Source organism: Saccoglossus kowalevskii, chromosome 2 (assembly GCF_978046115.1).
Source record: "Saccoglossus kowalevskii chromosome 2, keSacKowa6.1, whole genome shotgun sequence".
NCBI lineage: Eukaryota > Metazoa > Hemichordata > Enteropneusta > Harrimaniidae > Saccoglossus > Saccoglossus kowalevskii.
The window spans coordinates 16,220,000-16,237,586 of record NC_140642.1 but is presented as its reverse complement, the minus strand read 5'-3'; the positions used below and the strand labels follow the sequence as shown (position 1 = coordinate 16,237,586).

Sequence of the window (17,587 nt, the reverse complement as noted above, 5' to 3'; positions counted from 1 at the left end):
TGTCCGTGTCAATGTTTTACTTTTTCAACTTCTTCTTGAAAACTACAAGCCTGAATGCTTTGATACTTGGTGTATATGTACCTTGGGTAGACCTCTCTCAGATTTGTTCATTTCATGATGATATCTTCAATTCTCTAATTTTGGTGAATATTTTTGTCATTTTTGGTAAAAAGTGATATTTTCAACTTCTTGTTAAAAACCGCAAGTCCAATTGCTTTGATATTACATATATAGGTACTACATGTAGACCTCTCTCAGATTTGTTCATTTTGTAATGATATCTTTAATTCTCTAATTTTGGTGAATATTTTTGTAATTTTTGGTAAAAAGTGATATTTTTGACTTCTTGTTAAAAACCGCAAGTCCAATTGCTTTGATATTACATATATAGGTACTACATGTGGACCTCTCTCAGATTTGTTCATTTCATGATGATATCTTTAATTCTCTAATTTTGATGAATATTTTTGTAATTTTTGGTAAAAAGTGATATTTTTGACTTCTTGTTGAAAACCACAAGTCCAATTGCTTTGATATATTATACATATAGGTACTACATGTGGACCTCTATCAGATTTGTTCATTTTCTAATGATATCTTCTGTTCTTTAATTGCCATGCGCATTGCTAACAGCAGAGCTATCTCAGCCGACAGCTGTTTAATCTTGTTTATATTTATTTTTTGTGGAAAACAGGGACTTATGGTTTGCATGCTTATCCATTGGTGTGCTCATTATGTGTTCATCCATCCTAGTTTATGTCAGCATCCTTTGTTGGACTGATAAATGATGGCTGGTTGGTGGCCATTTTGTATACTAGCATCTATTCTACCTGTAAAGTTGTATTGACCAAGTTGATTGAAACTTGGTACTATGACAATGACATTATAGGGATGCTGTACATGTGATTTTATTTGACAATCTGATTAAAGTTGAACAAATTACATCTGAGAGATGTATGTACCATCTGATTGAAACTCTGACTAATGGCTGGCTGCAGGATCTAGCATTGTCCTTTTTTGCATTATCAAGCTCGTTCTTCAAGATAACATATCCAACTCAAGAAATACCGGACAGGAACCACATAGCCAATGCTTGTTTATTCTCTTATGATAGTTATGCAATACGTAAATCTGTCATTAAATATTAATAATGTAATAAACTATTATCTGATTCAATTTTTACAACTTACCTGTATATTGACAAGCATGAGCATACTTAGTATTCAGAGTACGAGAATCTTGTCGCAATATTTTATTGCTATTATGCATAATATACTAAAAAGTGTCTGTTTACTTTTAATCTCAGAATCTTAATAGATAAATGGAAACAGAATATAAAAAATGTAATATATTAACATATTTGATATTTATTTTTTGCATCACATATATATAGAAGAAGTATCGGTAATGAAATTCAAAGAATTAATCAAGGGGTATAGTAATTTCCTGTTTATTTTTATTTTATTAGCTCCAAAGAGTGTTGTTTCCCAAATGATGAAAGATACATCGAAAATTGAAGATGTGGCTCTTTCATTTGAAGTGAAGCAGGTATGGTGTTTCAAATCGTTTGTAGTTAAGCCTGCATGTTCGGTATTAGAAAAAGCATGGTTATATACTAGTATGATGGTTATGACATACAATCGCGAACGTGAAGTATAAGTCTGGTCATGAGTCGTAACCATCAAGTGGTCATGATTAATCTTGTGTGTTAAACAGATGTTACAAATTGTAGGGAGTTTGGCCAATCATAGTCATTTTAAAAATAAATTGCTCAATGCATGCGATGATTACGCATACCCAGCAATAACCTAGGTTACTGCATATATCTATGTGAATTATTGAACGCTTATTGGCCAATTCATAACAGCCATGGTACATAGATAGGTCATGTTAGTTATTCATTACACTGTATATTCCTATACCAACCCAACACTGGCACATGTTATGTAATCCCTTCTGACAGTTCATTTACATAAGCGCATACTACATACCACTAAATAGATCAGATATGGTGCTCAGATAATCCAAAGGATGCAATTACAATGGAATGTCATATTTATTTTAATTGATTACATCAGCAGTGAAAGAGTTCATAAGATTTATGACATTCATTTGACAGTTTGTAATTTCATCAAATGCATGCTATATCCTTAAAATATGAAGTAATACGATATTGCGATAGGAACAAAGTGAAATAATTAGATTTTTTGTTGGGGGGGGGGGGGGGAGACTGTCCTGGGCTCACTAGAGTCAGATGCACATCTACACTTTTGAACACGGGCTATAATGGTGGTCTTATGGGATAAAATTCTTTATTCTTATTACTCTGGTGTTCATACAAAAAATGACTTCACTAGGATTTATCCCCTATTCCTTGGTGCATTCAGCACTGTCTCTATTTGTTCTGGCATTGTCTGCATGGTAGCTTGTGTATTCTTGAAGAATATATATACCGATGCTACGTATCTCAGCATCCAGCTATTGGTTCTCTGATAAACACTTGAAAAAAAAAGGAATTGAAAATAGAAAAACCACAGTATGTAGACGAGGACATCATCAATCTCTATCCATCATATGGATGTAGATTATTGTGACACCTTCCTCACTCCGCTCAGAAATGTATTGGATCTGCAGCTGAGATTAAATTAAGAAGCACAGCCATTCTAACAGTTTGCACATGCTAGTTCATTAGACCATAAAGAACGTTTTGCTGTAGCTGAGTATTCTCAGTGTCTAGGTCAGTGTCTACATCAGAGTTCATTACCAATATTAGTACTGTTCTTTAGTAACTAAGGCGTGAATTGACTATAGCTGTGGTAAAAATCAACCGTACTTTGTTCCAGATTTCAAATCCACAACTAGACTTAAATTACTGCTCAACTTTTCCCTGGGATTTTTTTTTCATTCTATATAGTAAAATATTGAAATAACAGCGGTCGTAATTTTAGACTCAAATTTGTTTATAATTGCTCTCAGCGAAATTGATTCAGCTGCATCTGTGTGTTTTATAAGGCATTTAAAGCAGTGTTTATACCTTGAAGCAATTTGGCAATAAATCATCATGTTTTAATTGTAAATGGCTTGTACAAGCTCTAGCGGATTTTGTTTTTACTATCTTACTACATGCTATTTCTATTTGGCTTATCAAGGCTTACAAGTACGCAGACTTCCTAATTTTGCTGTGGATTACTGGTGAGATTAGTTTTGTTAAATTTTGTGATGTTATGTACATTAGAAGTAAGTGGCTAGGCATAATTTCACATGGTTGAATAATTTATGCAGTTCAGAGTTTGATTGCATCGATGTGGCTCGTATGTTTTATGACATGTACGTTTCTTTCGATATTTATAGTAATTGTGACTAGCACTTCGGCATGCTGGAATAGTCATTGATATCAGCTGCTGGAAAAATCATTGGTCCAGTTAGGGTTATGTTATGTATATATATATTTTTTCTTGCTCCCAACAAAGTCTGGGCTTAAGTTTTACATTCAGTGTGTTTGTATGTATGTTTGTTTGTGCATTGACCTCTTCATTTTCTCCAAAAATTCACACTAAACTTAGTATGTAGTTCGTACAATTTTTATATCTAATTTATATTGGCTGACTGGCAGTCATATTGTTCCCAAAAATGATTTCTCTGATATTACTTTGAATATTTGGTAACATCTTGTCAGTAATTTGTAATAATATGATTGAAACTGATATACTGGTAACTATTTTGATGTCACTAATTCTTAATTTGATCAATTCTTCTTATGCAGTGTAATCACTATATAAAGTTTATTTAAACTTGCAACAGTGACAGTGTGCATTTTATGATAGTAGATTTTGAAAGAAAAGCTGCTTTCCCCATTCTTTTTGGGTATATTGTTACAACTGCTCTACTCTCAAAAGAACATTAACAGAGTCTTCTAAACTTTGGTTCACAAAGATTGTGTTGTTATACCATAGACTAGTATTATGCACAGGATAAAATTTAATTTGTTGATCTGTAATCCAAAATGGCTGACAGGTGGCCAATTTAGTTGACAGAATTCAATTTTTATTTGCATATTCTGGTCATATATCAAAAGCACATTGATTGAGTTTCTTAACATTTTCAGGTTGTTCATACTGTAAAAGTACTATATTTTCACTTGGAATTTATTTTCGCTGTCTTTAAATCAAATCAAGCTAAAATAAAATATGAACTATGGTGCTTTGATGTTCAACTTTCATCTGGGTTGTTCATTGTCTTATTGGTTGTGTTGCCTAAAACTGCACATACTCACTCAGTGAAGGATTTAATAAAAAAAAATGGTTGGTGCTGCCATGATTCTTGGGCAATAAAGTAAAAATTCCAATTTACGAGTGTACTGACGAGTAGAAATGTACATTGATCAGACAGCCTGTCTACTTATCTTTTTTAATATCGGCCAATGTGTTTTCAGCTTCAATTGATTTTAGTCCAGGAGAGAAAAAAACCGAAGTAATCCCAAGATTCTTTGCAGGAATCTTTATCACCGTAATAAAATTATTGCACAATGGAAAGGATATTGAATTTATGAGGCGGATTCATTTCTTAATTGATTATTCAAAAGTGGGTTCTGTGAGGCAGAATATGCACAGCAAAAAAGAAAAACATAAAAAATGTATGTGATAATCGTGATAGAAAAGAAGTTATCTTATACCTGATTATACTATTGTACTTTGCAAAGGTAATTATATTTTCAACTAATGAATGTGATTCTGTCATTTATATTATTGCACTTGAACCTATATTAGCTCAGTCAAGGTAAAACCATATTGTCATTTTGCAGTTATTGTATTCAGTAAACCAATTTAATTTTGCTTGGGACAAATTTTTGTGAATTTTGCTTGTCTATGAAAATTATGAAATTTTGTAACGGTGAAAATTTTCCTGGGTTCCTTGCCTCAAAAACCTTTCAAAATTTGTCATGACAAATTCCATGGAGTTATCAAATCGTGAAAATTCATAGTATTGAAAATTAAGTAAGTTGCTCACAGGTAGGTGACGTAGTAAATTATCAAGTAATAATATTATTTTATCAACCTTTTATGAAGGGTCAAGTCAATGTATGAGATTATATGTCATGTATGTTCATCATACTTTATTTATTAGGGGTTCATACCATGAATGAAGGTTATCGGATGATTTTTCAAAATACAAAAACTGAAATGTCATGGAAAATGTTCAAAATTCGCATTCGTTTCCATGGTGTGATCATTTCTTCATATCTCAAAATTTACTTGGTGACATGGGATGAAAAATTCATGCATTGTGATTGATATTAATCCTAATATATTACGGAAAATTGACATATAATTTAGTGAGTTTCCAGGGTGATAACATTTTTTCGTTATATATAATTGAAGGTTATCTCCCACAATGCTGTGCATATGTGTGCAGTAACTTGCTCACTGCTGCAAAATTTGAATTTGGCACATGCTACCTACAATCCCCATAGTCAGAAAATGGGTCCCTATCACTTTTGTGTACATGCATCTCTGAATCTCTGTGTTGTTTCTATAATCTTACCTCAATTTCTGGACATTTAAAGATTAGTTTTCAGTTTTGCTTGTTTTCTTGTGTTTTCTAATTTCTGTTATAGTTTGACAGAATGTGTTCAGTAATTTAGTAGATAGACTGAACAATGTTCATTTATCTGTTTTGCTTTTATTTAACCCAGTATGGCCAACTCGACACCCGATTATTTCTAAAATCCCATTATTTCATTCAAACTCAGTATAGTATATATATGGTACTTTACTGTTTATTATTTTGTTTCAAATGGTTGCATAATGTTTTAATATTTTTCAGAAGGAGTCTGGACTGCAGTTGTTCAAAATTGGCACAAAGATAACTGCAACATTCTGTTTGGGGGGTCTGATTCAATATGGTCATCTTTAAAATAATGAACTGATTTTGAGTTGCTTATACTTTTATGTGTTTGCAACCTTTTTTCTTGAAAATTGTCAGGTTCTACATTGTGTGCATTGTCTTAATATCGTACATAGACTGATAACATTGCATCTAAGCTATATTTGTATTTCAATTCTAGCATCTACTCAAATAATGACAGATTTAGGCCATTTTAGGCCAAGTCTTGTTGCAACTTACATTTGTTAGTCTTTTCTCGGATATGTATTACGGACATATTTTATTGCACGTATGCAGAGGTACATTACTTGCCGTTTGCAACTTGCATAGTACTGTATGGTGACATCATGCCAAGATCCCATTCAAGTCTCATCTCGTAGATAGCGAGACTGATGCTACGACCTTCTGACATGACATAGGCGGTTTGTAATAAAACAATAAAACATGTATTACCACATTCATAGTGAAAAAATGTAATACATCGAAAGTGTACAGAAAATGTAGTTATCGTAATCCGTCATATCGTGAGCACCTATTTTGATCCACCTGGACATCCCAGTGTGCTAGTTACCTCAGGCATGCGCATTCGTATTTTTCTGAGTTGGAATGCTTATGCGAGAGCAAGATCGAAACAGGATCTTGGTATCATGTCACTGTAGTTGCAAACCCCAAGTAATGTACCTCTGACGTATGCTAGACTAGATGCCGTCTATTATTTTGAGTCTTTGAAAAATCATAATAGAATTGGTAGGCCTTATGTACGGCTCAGTCTGCACAGGTGAGTTACCGTGGTAATGTATAGAAATCATGGTGACAGCCAATCAGTGATGACACAGAATTCTGTGTTGTCTGCATATTTACGTGGCGATTCACCAGACCATTCCTGAGCGCACTGGGATTCCAGGCTACTTAGTTCTTTTGTTTTTCTCAGTTCAATATGTTTTATTGAATGCCCTATACACAATGTGCTTTTTAGTCATAATAACGCATACACCAGATGTATTTTGCTCATGCGCAAGGATAGTGCATACCTGAAGTACATATTCTGAGTTGCTTGTGAAGTCACTGTGCCCAAAAAAGTTCAATCTTGTAAAATGAGCATGTGTTGTCAGTATAATTTCTATGTGTCCAGTCTACACAAGTGTCATATCTTGTCAAAATTGCCATTTGATTTTTGTCTATGGTAACATTGCAATATGTGAAAACACACTGTACCATCGCATGCATGCTTTATTTGTCTACTAAAATGGGAAAACTCTCTGAGTTGTAATAAATAGGTATAGTTCTTTTTTTAGTATTAATTTTGGGTTAAAAAGTATATTTTTGACCATTTTTATCCAGTCATATAATAATTATTAGTGATTTTTAGGGTGGCAGCTGATGTCAAACCTTTTTCTTTTATGTACCATTGCTGATCACTTAGACACACAGTATGTAGGTGAAATGACATTCTTTGTGTTGTCTTGTATACAATACAGAATATAATAAAAAGATTTGTAATTTTCCTTGTAATCATACATTATGTATTTAGTATATAAACTGTACTGTTCTATACTAGATACACAAATTGCAATATGTAATTAGGATAACTTACATGTTCGCTAAATAAACCACTAACTAGCAGAACAGATAATCAAATTCACAGAGGATGACATGGATTTAACACTGTAACACGAGCAAGGTATCCCCGGGGTATGTCCCAGGAATCCACCTGATCCCTCAAAATGTGAATAGCTAGAAATCAACTACTGTATTTATTCTGTTATAAGCTGATACGTTTATGAATGACATGTGTGTTCAAATTACCATCACAATACTGAATTCATCGTACCGTAGTCACCACAGTATGGTCTGAGCATAACTTTACATTCAGATAGCTATAAGCTGGCTTAACTTGCTTTCAATAATGTCACATATGTAAATTCTGTCGAGTAATCTACCTATTAAAATATGTCTCGTCTTAGTAATATGTGGAAATACTAGAAAGAACAAGTTAAAATTATTGATAGCTATGATATTTGCTTTAATAATAAATATAAGTTTTTATGGAAAGGCAAAGTCAGCTGTAGCCAGCTTAGAGGTTAAGCTACGCCAGGACTGCACATGACAGTGTAAGCAGCATCTGATTTTAAGTTACTGTTGAACTAATTGTAATATTATGTAAACTTGATATATTCTTGATGTAAGGTGCTTTATCCATTTCCATTTGCTTCTTGTATTTTGTAATAGCGTACAATACTAGCAAAAATTAATTGAATAAAAGTTACAAAATATTACCTGAATCACCTGATTAAAAAAAAAAAAACTCAATTAAAAATTATATATTGGAACAAAACTATGCATTTTAATCAGCAACTTTATGATAGTGTTCTCATTTTATGGGGATGGGGGTATCACCACCACCTCCCAAAGTGCTCATAAAATAACACAAGTACAATAAAAAGGAGTGCTTTCCATCTATAGTGTAAATGCACCAAATTTTTTTTATCTGATCGGAGATAATACCTGTAAAAATGTTCAGCTCAGATAGCATCAGTAAAAAAAAAATGATGTTTTATACTTTATCTTGATTGGGATTTAAATTTGATTTTGATGTCTTAATACATGTACAGTTGCATCCACCAAAGATAACCTTGCCTTTTAGTGTTGTTACTGGATTTTAAGGGAGCAGCTAGTTTTTCAGGAATGCCCTTGAGTGAACCACCAGAGTGGTTCCCTTTTATGATTAGTTTCCTTCTATGACTATATGAACCCAAGGGTCTTCTAACATGTACAATTAGACATCTGGAGTTGGTCCTACTTTACATGAAAGTCAGTGAACATTACATCATGTGTAATACTGTAAAACTCCTTCAATGCAGCCATTTCAGTCAATTCACTGGTCAATGGCTAGATTAGAAGAAAATTAATTTAACTAGCATGTCAACAATTTTATTGTGAGAAAAGAGTATTTGCAGAACTAATTGAGCTGTAATTGAAATTGTTCTCATTAGCTAAACAAATTTACAATCTTCAAGCTGTGTTTTTCAGTAAAACTGCAGTAATTATGATTCTAATTATTTGCCGTTCTGCAGACGTCGTGTTCCTAGAAATATTACAATGGTTACATTTTATATTATTAAGAGCGTGATGTAATAACCAAATTTTAGTTTCACCAGAATTCGTCTTGTACAAATAGTTTTTAATGATCTTAATCACCCCTCTTCCTTTATACATGTATATGGGTAGCTTTTGTTCCAAATATGTTAATGACTCAGAGTTATAATCTCTTTGTTCTTCATTGATGTCGCTGTTGCCATGCGATGAAACTGCAGTTTTTTATCAAATGCAGTTGGTGCTCAAACATGTTATGAGCCTGAAGTTATGGATTGACCATGACTGTTTCTCTTCAGGCGACTCCCAGTTACGAAGTCTAAATCATAATATTTAATCTTCCCAAAACACCGACAGTTTACACGCGGGTAACAAAATGTGAATTGTAATTGAACTCATTTTCAGCCCGTGATGTAATCTGAAACGTTTGGGTTTCGTCTATCCAACAACTTTTGACCAATGTTATTTTTTCGGACAATGCTTATTAGTCCTCATTTAAACATCAATTTGTTTCATGATCTGGTTCAGGATGACAGTAATTTTTGTGCTAAAAATCATCAAAATGCAGCATTTCTGGCATTCTAGAACTGAATTCTGGGCTGTTTACAGATGGATATTGTTCAAACATTGGACATTATAGGACCTTGATGCACGTCATTTTGTTTTTCAAATTGGATTTAATATGGCCGACTGACAGCCATTTTGTTTCAATTCGGTGCTAATGCCATATCTCTGACTGTTTATGTTCAAGTATACATCATGTCATAGATATACAGGTGTATTGGTTTGACAATCTAATTCAAAATGGCCAAATGGCAACCATTTTTGTGCTGAAGAATCATCAAAATCGGGCATTTCTGGCATTCAGGAGCCAGATTTTGTTCAAACTTAGTACATACATTGGACAGTATGGGACCTTGATGCATGCCATTTTGTTTTTCAGATCAGATTAAAAATAGCCAACTGAAAAAACTGTGTATAAGTATGAATAGTTGGCAGCAACATTTTTTTTTGTTTAACATTTTCAAATGTGTGTTTACTGTGTGACGTTAATTATCTTGAAAAACATAAAAATACCAGTAGCTGTACTGTGTAAAGTCCATTTTTCAGTGCATTTGTAACTTTTTAAACATGTGAAATAGTCTAGCAACTTTGGGATGAGTGAGTAATATTTTGGGCTTGAACCCACAAGTTTACATGTTTATATGAGATACGCTCTAATAGGGTCAGTATGGTAGATCTGTTCTTATTGATGTTCTTAGTATTAAAGCACCACACTGTAGGAGTTTAGTAATTTACAGTAAATCCAGACTATAGGGATCATCTATGATCGGCCCCATGTCATTGGATTTATGGCAACTGCATTTTATTTTGTGAATTATTCATGCTTATGTAAATTACATTTCTGTAACAAAAAGACACAGGTAGAATGGTTTAATCACTGAGATAAATTGGTTGTGCTTATAAGCATGAATGTGTTTGAAACCTGTATGTATACGCATGTTTGGATTCATGGATCTTGGGGAATATGCATCAAAATGCACATCCATATATTTGACTTGGTGACTCCAGTGTTTTATGGTTGTGAGATTTTGATTAGCAGCCGAGTACCCTTGATACCGGAATGGGGGATTCAGTTATACGTCAAATGGTGACTATATATCAACTAACGAGCTTGATGGAAATAAGATATCAAGTTTTATTAAGTGTACTGTAAGGTGGGCATGAAGACAGTACAGTAGGAGTGTGAACCATTGTATAGCAGAGGTTAATGCGAGTGTGATTTTGTACGAGAATATCATAATGTAAGCATGAAATGTCTGTCTGTGACATGATTCTATTTATGATGTAAACAAAGAAAAGTATTTAAATTTGTGATGCAAAATGTCCATACATGTATGAGGAAGGCACCCACACATCTTGAATTATCAAGGGATAATGTTCCAGCTTCCATTTTTTACTTTGAAGTATCTTAAAAAAAAGTCAGTTGTCAGTGAACGTTTAGGCCAGACTTTTATTATCCCTTGTTTCGCGAACCCGCCGAATGAACAGGAGCCGAAAATGAAATGAAAATTAAATTTTATTTCAGCGTAGTTTCCCGCGCCCGCCGACTTGTATGTGCAAACAATTGCTAAAAAAAACTTATTTTTCTCTTCATTTTTTTTTTCGCCCGTCGCATAACAAACCAAAGTTGCATTTTCATGGGAGTATCATGATCTAAGTACCGAAGTCTCACGCAGATGAGAAACAAGGTTATACATGGAATAAAATTTTATTTCATTTCATTTCAATGATCTCACTTACAATTCTTTGAGAATCACACAAATCTAATGGAAAAAAAGAATTAATTTTTATTTTTTTTCCCGCCCTCCTCAAAAAAATTGCTTTATAAAAACTCGAGAAACAAGGAATAAAAAAAGTCTCGCCTTATCATAGTCGATCAATACCAATCGAATATGATAAAATACTGTTGTGTCAGACATAATTAAACATCATATTTTTATGTTGAAACTTCCCTCCAACTGCACTCTTAAGAACAGTGAAAGTTTATGGGCTGTAAACACATTAGAATAAATGAAACAGTGATTGTTTATCATTGTAAACTGCTCACAAAGAACAAGGCATATTTAAAATTGGAATATTTGTAGCACCCCCCCCTCCCCCCGCCATAATACATTTTAACACACTATAATACGTCTTCAGATTTATAGGGATAGTTGAAATCTATTATTTTCAATGTCAGATGTATAATCATCGTTTTAAAGAATGCACTTTCTGCACGAGCTATAACACTGACACTGGTTTTGACCATTCATGTTCAAGCGGCATTATATCACACATATGCATGTGTTTTTGGTCCAAGATAGACGAACTTTTTAGGGAACTCTATATCAGGCATTTGAACTTTATTTGAATCTGATATATATTTAAAAGATGCGAGTCTGTGACACATTTTGATTGATTGCACATTCATCTCTTTGATATATTCATTATGGAACATGTTTGTGAACACGCACTACAATAAAATCTTGCATTTAAAACTGCCTGGGTCTATGTAATGTCATTACTTCGTCTGTTTTCGTACATACATTCAACAATGGGTATTAAATTTATGTTACATTACACGAATACATTACATGATTGCCAGTACTGTTCTACTTATGTATCTAAACTAATATGCTCGTTATTTTCAGTGTATCCTGCATGATGCTAACTATGGTCCATTGGTAGATAATATCAAACAGTATCCTTTGTTGTGTTATGATACAGTCACGTGAACAGTAGTACTGTCATGTGTCACAATTTGTAGCTATTTGTAGGTACTTCATTATTATTTCTATTGTGTTGAGGGATACACTGTATTAAAACAGCTTTAATTTTGCGATACGTATATGTGTTGAGTGTTGATGTGTTCTTATTAATAGTCATTTTTGCTCGGATCAAGAACCTTTATAACTTGGGTTACATGTATATTCATTCTCCTGTCTGTCAAACATAATTTATGTATATGTTAATTTTGTTTGGGAATTGTTCACCATTGCAGCATGTGGTCAACTGTTCCTCGGCATGCTTGGGTGAATTTGTGTGAAAATGATGCAATGGAATACTGATGACAACTCCCTCCATAATGTATGTGTCCTGAAGTGTCAGGTCTAAGCACTATGCTGTTGACGATGAATTGTAAGAACTTATGAATAAGACCAGCCTTAGGCTTACTAAAATTTCATGCGTGAACATAAACCTAATTTTAGTTAATAAATTCATTGACTGTTATATGGACATGAAACGATCTCAGCCCGAATAGCAGATACTGAAATAGATAGATAATAGATAGAACGGCAGCACTAGTAAAAAGATAATTGAGACTACTGTGGATGGATTTTCAAACTACAACAACAATCATTGTGTCCACTCTCATCACTATGCACGACTCAAATTAGTTGTGAGAACTCCAGGATGATTTAAGACACCATTCCAATGATGCAAATTACGTCTTTGTTGAGATTTACTACATAAATACAGAAAACCTCTGAGAAGAAACAACTTGTTGAGGTCTGCAAAGCTGGACACTTCTAACGTAACAAATCTGTATTGCAAAGAAAAAAAGATGCTTTAGGCCAGCCTAAATCATGATGTTTTGACTGTATGAAAGGGAACCAAATTTTAGTTTTGGTTATTCAAAATATGTGATTTCATCAATCATGACAAATACCAGATAAAATAAGGAATTCTACAGTAGCATGTGACTGCACTGATCAGGTTTGTCGGTTAGTTTTATATTTCACCATAACATAAGTCCTCTTTTTTGGCCCACCTAGTTTGTTTTAGATCAGCTACCTTGCAATTCAACCACCTTGCAGGATGATATGCCAGGACACCTCTGAGTTACATTTGTTTCCATATTTGACATATTAAACTCAGCTTTCTCGCTCGCCTGATTATTTTTTATACCTATTTAACTGTAAATTTACTCAGAAAAATACATCAGCAAAGGCCCTATTTGGAGAACTATGATTTGAATATTCTTGAGTAAACTTCATGAAAGCAAATGACCAGTCAATGGTTGTTTTAGAATAGGGATATAAATCTTTTGTTTTTACAAGTAAATTAGTTGGTCCTCTGAAGCAAGACAATTTCAAGTTCCTAAATTTTACATTGTAGGCTTATTTTACAATTATTTTCTTGTGTTAACACATCAATTGCTGAGAGCCTCCACGAATAGCTGAAGTGAATTGTACGTAACGGCGTCAACAAGCATGGGTTTTACGACAATGCAAATTGATAAATATAATTGTAATTTTTCTTCTAACAATTCAGCCACTTCAAAAAATAATCGTGTATTCATGGTAAAATTAACTGAAAGATTACAGATATATCTGACCACCTCAGGCACGGTTTCCCCAACCCACAGGTGTTGTAAATGTATTAAGTGAAGCAGATTCATTTATGTCTATGGCTTACTCACTCAGAGTATGAATCCCTTTTCAAAGCTCATTCCCAAGTGGGTTTTTGAGTCCTGGAACATAAGCGCTTAGCAATAACCACAATGCTAACTGATCGGCTTAAACAACTTCTGTTATATATTGTTAACAACTCTATATGAATTATTATTTATAATCTCTGACTCGATTTCCATGATTTTTTCTTTTTTAGTGCAGCCTAATTTGATGTAGGTTGTGACATCAGAAGACAAGTTGTCAGTTTAAGACAGCTTTACATGCGAGAAAAGTTTTTTTTTTTTAAATATTGAAATAAAGTGAACAAAATGGCAAAATATAATAAAAGAGGCAGTGTAGCATGAAGCAACTCAATCTAATGCCTGCTGTTTACAAAGAAAGCTAATAACAAAGAAGCTGTAAAAAAATTATGAAATATGCAGTCTGAGGGCAGTGGCCCAGCTCTCTAAACTGACCCTGTAGTGGTGAAACATCCTGATCTATGAGAACTGCATAGTATGCCTCGTTTTCAATTTGTTTCCTCTTCACATGATCTGCTTCTCTGCAAATACCTAATGGACATGCTGACAACAAGTCTGATATACAAAATGGAATATCAAATTCAGGATGCTAAAGAATAAGGAAATGGTTGTCAAGGTGATAACAGATGGGCTGCTGAATAGGGGATGGATGTAAGCACACATAGGTTGTCATGACAATTGGCTTGCATCCATTAATAAATGCCTGGGGGTGAAAAAAAAAACGATCTAATAAGGAAATAAAACATTTTATTTCATAAACAACTTAGAAGTTATTTTAACCTTGTAATCCACTTTGTCATTATAAATATGGCTTTTAATATTAGTTTTTCTTCCCATGTAGCTAATATGACCCACATCTTTCTTGTCCATCAGTTGATAATTTTGTCTCTTTCACTTTCATTTCTAAGGCTGTGACAGTTGCAATGATAATTTCTGTTTGAATTATTAAACCATGTGTAAAACCCTTTAAAAACTAATCCTGTAGTCTTTTTGATTGAAAATATCTTATTTATATGGCTTCAGATTGGGTCTTTATTGCTATTGATTTGCATATCTATGTGGCTGCTAACAATTGTGCCTCAACAATGTATCTTAAATGCTGTCAATTCCAATTTCTCCTGCTTACTGTAAAGCAACAAATGAACCAATGATAAATTCTTCAAACCATTTGTTTTCATAAAACTGTAGTAACTACCGGTAGGTAATTATTAGTTGTTAGGAATTCTACAAACTTTATTAAATTGTTCATTGTGCTATAATTTATAACTTAATGAGTAAAAGAAAAAAATGTTTTAACTTTGTGTTTTTGTTCAAATTCAAACTCTTTTAATTAATTTAAGATTACTTTGATATTAAAATTGTTGTTACCCACCAGAAGGGTTGCTGAATAATGTGAATAGCAATTTTTTTTTTTTACAAAAGTCTTGCAGAAATTATTCTTCACAAAAAAATAGTGTTTCATGAATAGTCTTTCATAGAATGTATTAGGTGAAAAGGGTTAGTCTGAAGAGTTTTTGCATTGTGCTGTCTCTGTTTCTGTCCTCGGTTAGTGGACAAAGACTTCTCAATGTGCAGATGGGTGTTTGTTCATAGGAAGTTGATCCACCCAATATTATCCAAATAAGCTTGAAAAAATGAATAGTTTCAATCACAAATGATTTGTTTTTGTGTTTTTTTCACTAAGATTTGCTCAATATCTTTTGTTTACTTTGGTTTAATTATTAAAACTGTTGAGCGACTGGACATTGATCTGTTTTGTTGCGTTATATATGCTAAGTCAATTTTCCTTTTATAGTAATTGCTATCTAATGTTCCATTTTATTGTTATTTTGATAGACTAATACACCCAACAAAAGATTCTACATATGTGTTAAGCAACCAATCTTCTTCATTTTCTACTTTTCAAACGGTATAAAAACTCTGCATCAAACTCGGTTGACAATCATGTTATTAAGTGAATCTGTAAATTTTGTAATAATACTTTTTTTTTTTCGTTTAATGCATCAGTATTAAGTACAATTGATGGCTTGAATAACATTCATTCTTATTGTGCTGTAGCATTTAGTGTTGGCCATATTGCAGGATTGTTCAATAGCCATACTGTCACAATAGCATATGGTGAGTGATGACAATTTAATAACAAATTTGCATTTTAAAACTGTTGGTATAACAAGCCTTGTTAAACCAGGACTCAGTGCCATACATTTAAGTGGTTCAAATTTGTTTGTATCACTCGTGACTAAGATTTTAAAATTGAAACTAAAAGTAGATGAAAACACTCAACATATTGTACCAAAGCAAAGTTAACACATGTCCTGCTGGCGCTATTTTTTCCTATTCATCAATGGAGGCTTTCAGCCATCAGTGTGTTGATAAATTATATTCCACAAACAGAACTTGTACTTTTAAGCCAAAACATGGCACTGCACGAATTATTCTAAATTCTACGTACTGTAAAATAATTTATTTTAGCTGAAATTAATTTTTGCTTAAAAGACTTTTTGGGTGTTTTGTATGAAATTCATTTTCACTGATTTTTGATGAGTTGAATGTAAAATATAGTAAAAATGTATGTTCGCTGAATTTTATTTCAAAATATCGAAAAATTATTTGCAAGCGAAAATAAAGTAATTTTAATACACTATGCATATTTGAGTAATGCTTGTAAGGATGAATGAAAAGATACCCACAATACCATATTTGCTCAATTAAAAGCTCCTGTGTTTACATAATTGACCTGTTAAAAACGTTAGAATATAATAAATAAATCTGTGCGAGTTTAGTATAGTATTTTTAAAATCAACCTATATTTGAGCTTGCATTCATCTTTAATATAGCAAAATTCCTTTTCATTAAACATGCAAGAATTGTTTATTTGTTAATCATGCTGGACATAATTATTCTAATCTTTATTAGTCTGCAACATCAAATTGCTAAAATTAAACCCAGTATTTTACAAAGAACTTTCTTCCTATGACTCTTTGGTGATTCAAACAATGCACTTTACACCTGTATGCGTGTATCACAAGGTAAACAAATTGTAGAGTTTTCTCAAAGCATTGAGAGCCTGTATTGATATGGGAATAATCCACAGTGCTATTATATTTCCTAAGAGTTAATGGGGAAGAAGGCTACAACGTATAATAAAACATGAATTGCAAACGTTTCATCAGCAAATGTAATCTTCGCACTAGAAAAAAAAAACTGTAATTTTTCCCCTTGATTGCATATAAATCATTCCGGTTTTGATTGTATATTCCATTATGATACCAGATTATTATACTAGATTGGCATCAGAAATCAGATCAATGAGGCAAAGCAAATGATATTTCCATTTTTGAGTATAAGAAGGAGGGATAAAACCGGATTCCCCATAGATGACTTTTTATATAGTGCATTGTGATAAAAAAAAAAGTCCATTCTGCCATGATGAATGTCCTTATCTTAAATACAACAAAATTGTGCAATAAAATTGGAAATGGGGGGCACAGCATTGTTTTTTTTCCAACTGTTATATCAGTCTGCACAATCTCATTAGTCCAGCACAATATTAGTTTTTATGATGTACATGACGCTTTGACGCTGAGCTTTACTGTTTCGCTCATAAGCTCAGGTAATTGCAGAGAGGAAAAA

At 33.0% G+C, this 17,587-nt stretch overlaps 1 protein-coding gene across 1 annotated transcript in view; it reads left to right on the top strand.

Annotated features, from left to right (window-relative positions):
• Window positions 1–17,587, top strand: part of LOC102808655 (CDAN1-interacting nuclease 1-like) — an 84,393-nt gene that overhangs the window by 11,230 nt on the left and 55,576 nt on the right. The window contains exons 6-7 of the mRNA XM_085506567.1: window positions 1,469–1,548; window positions 12,171–12,220. Of these exons, the coding sequence (XP_085362693.1) occupies window positions 1,469–1,548; window positions 12,171–12,220 (130 nt within the window). The remainder of the gene's footprint in view (window positions 1–1,468; window positions 1,549–12,170; window positions 12,221–17,587) is intronic.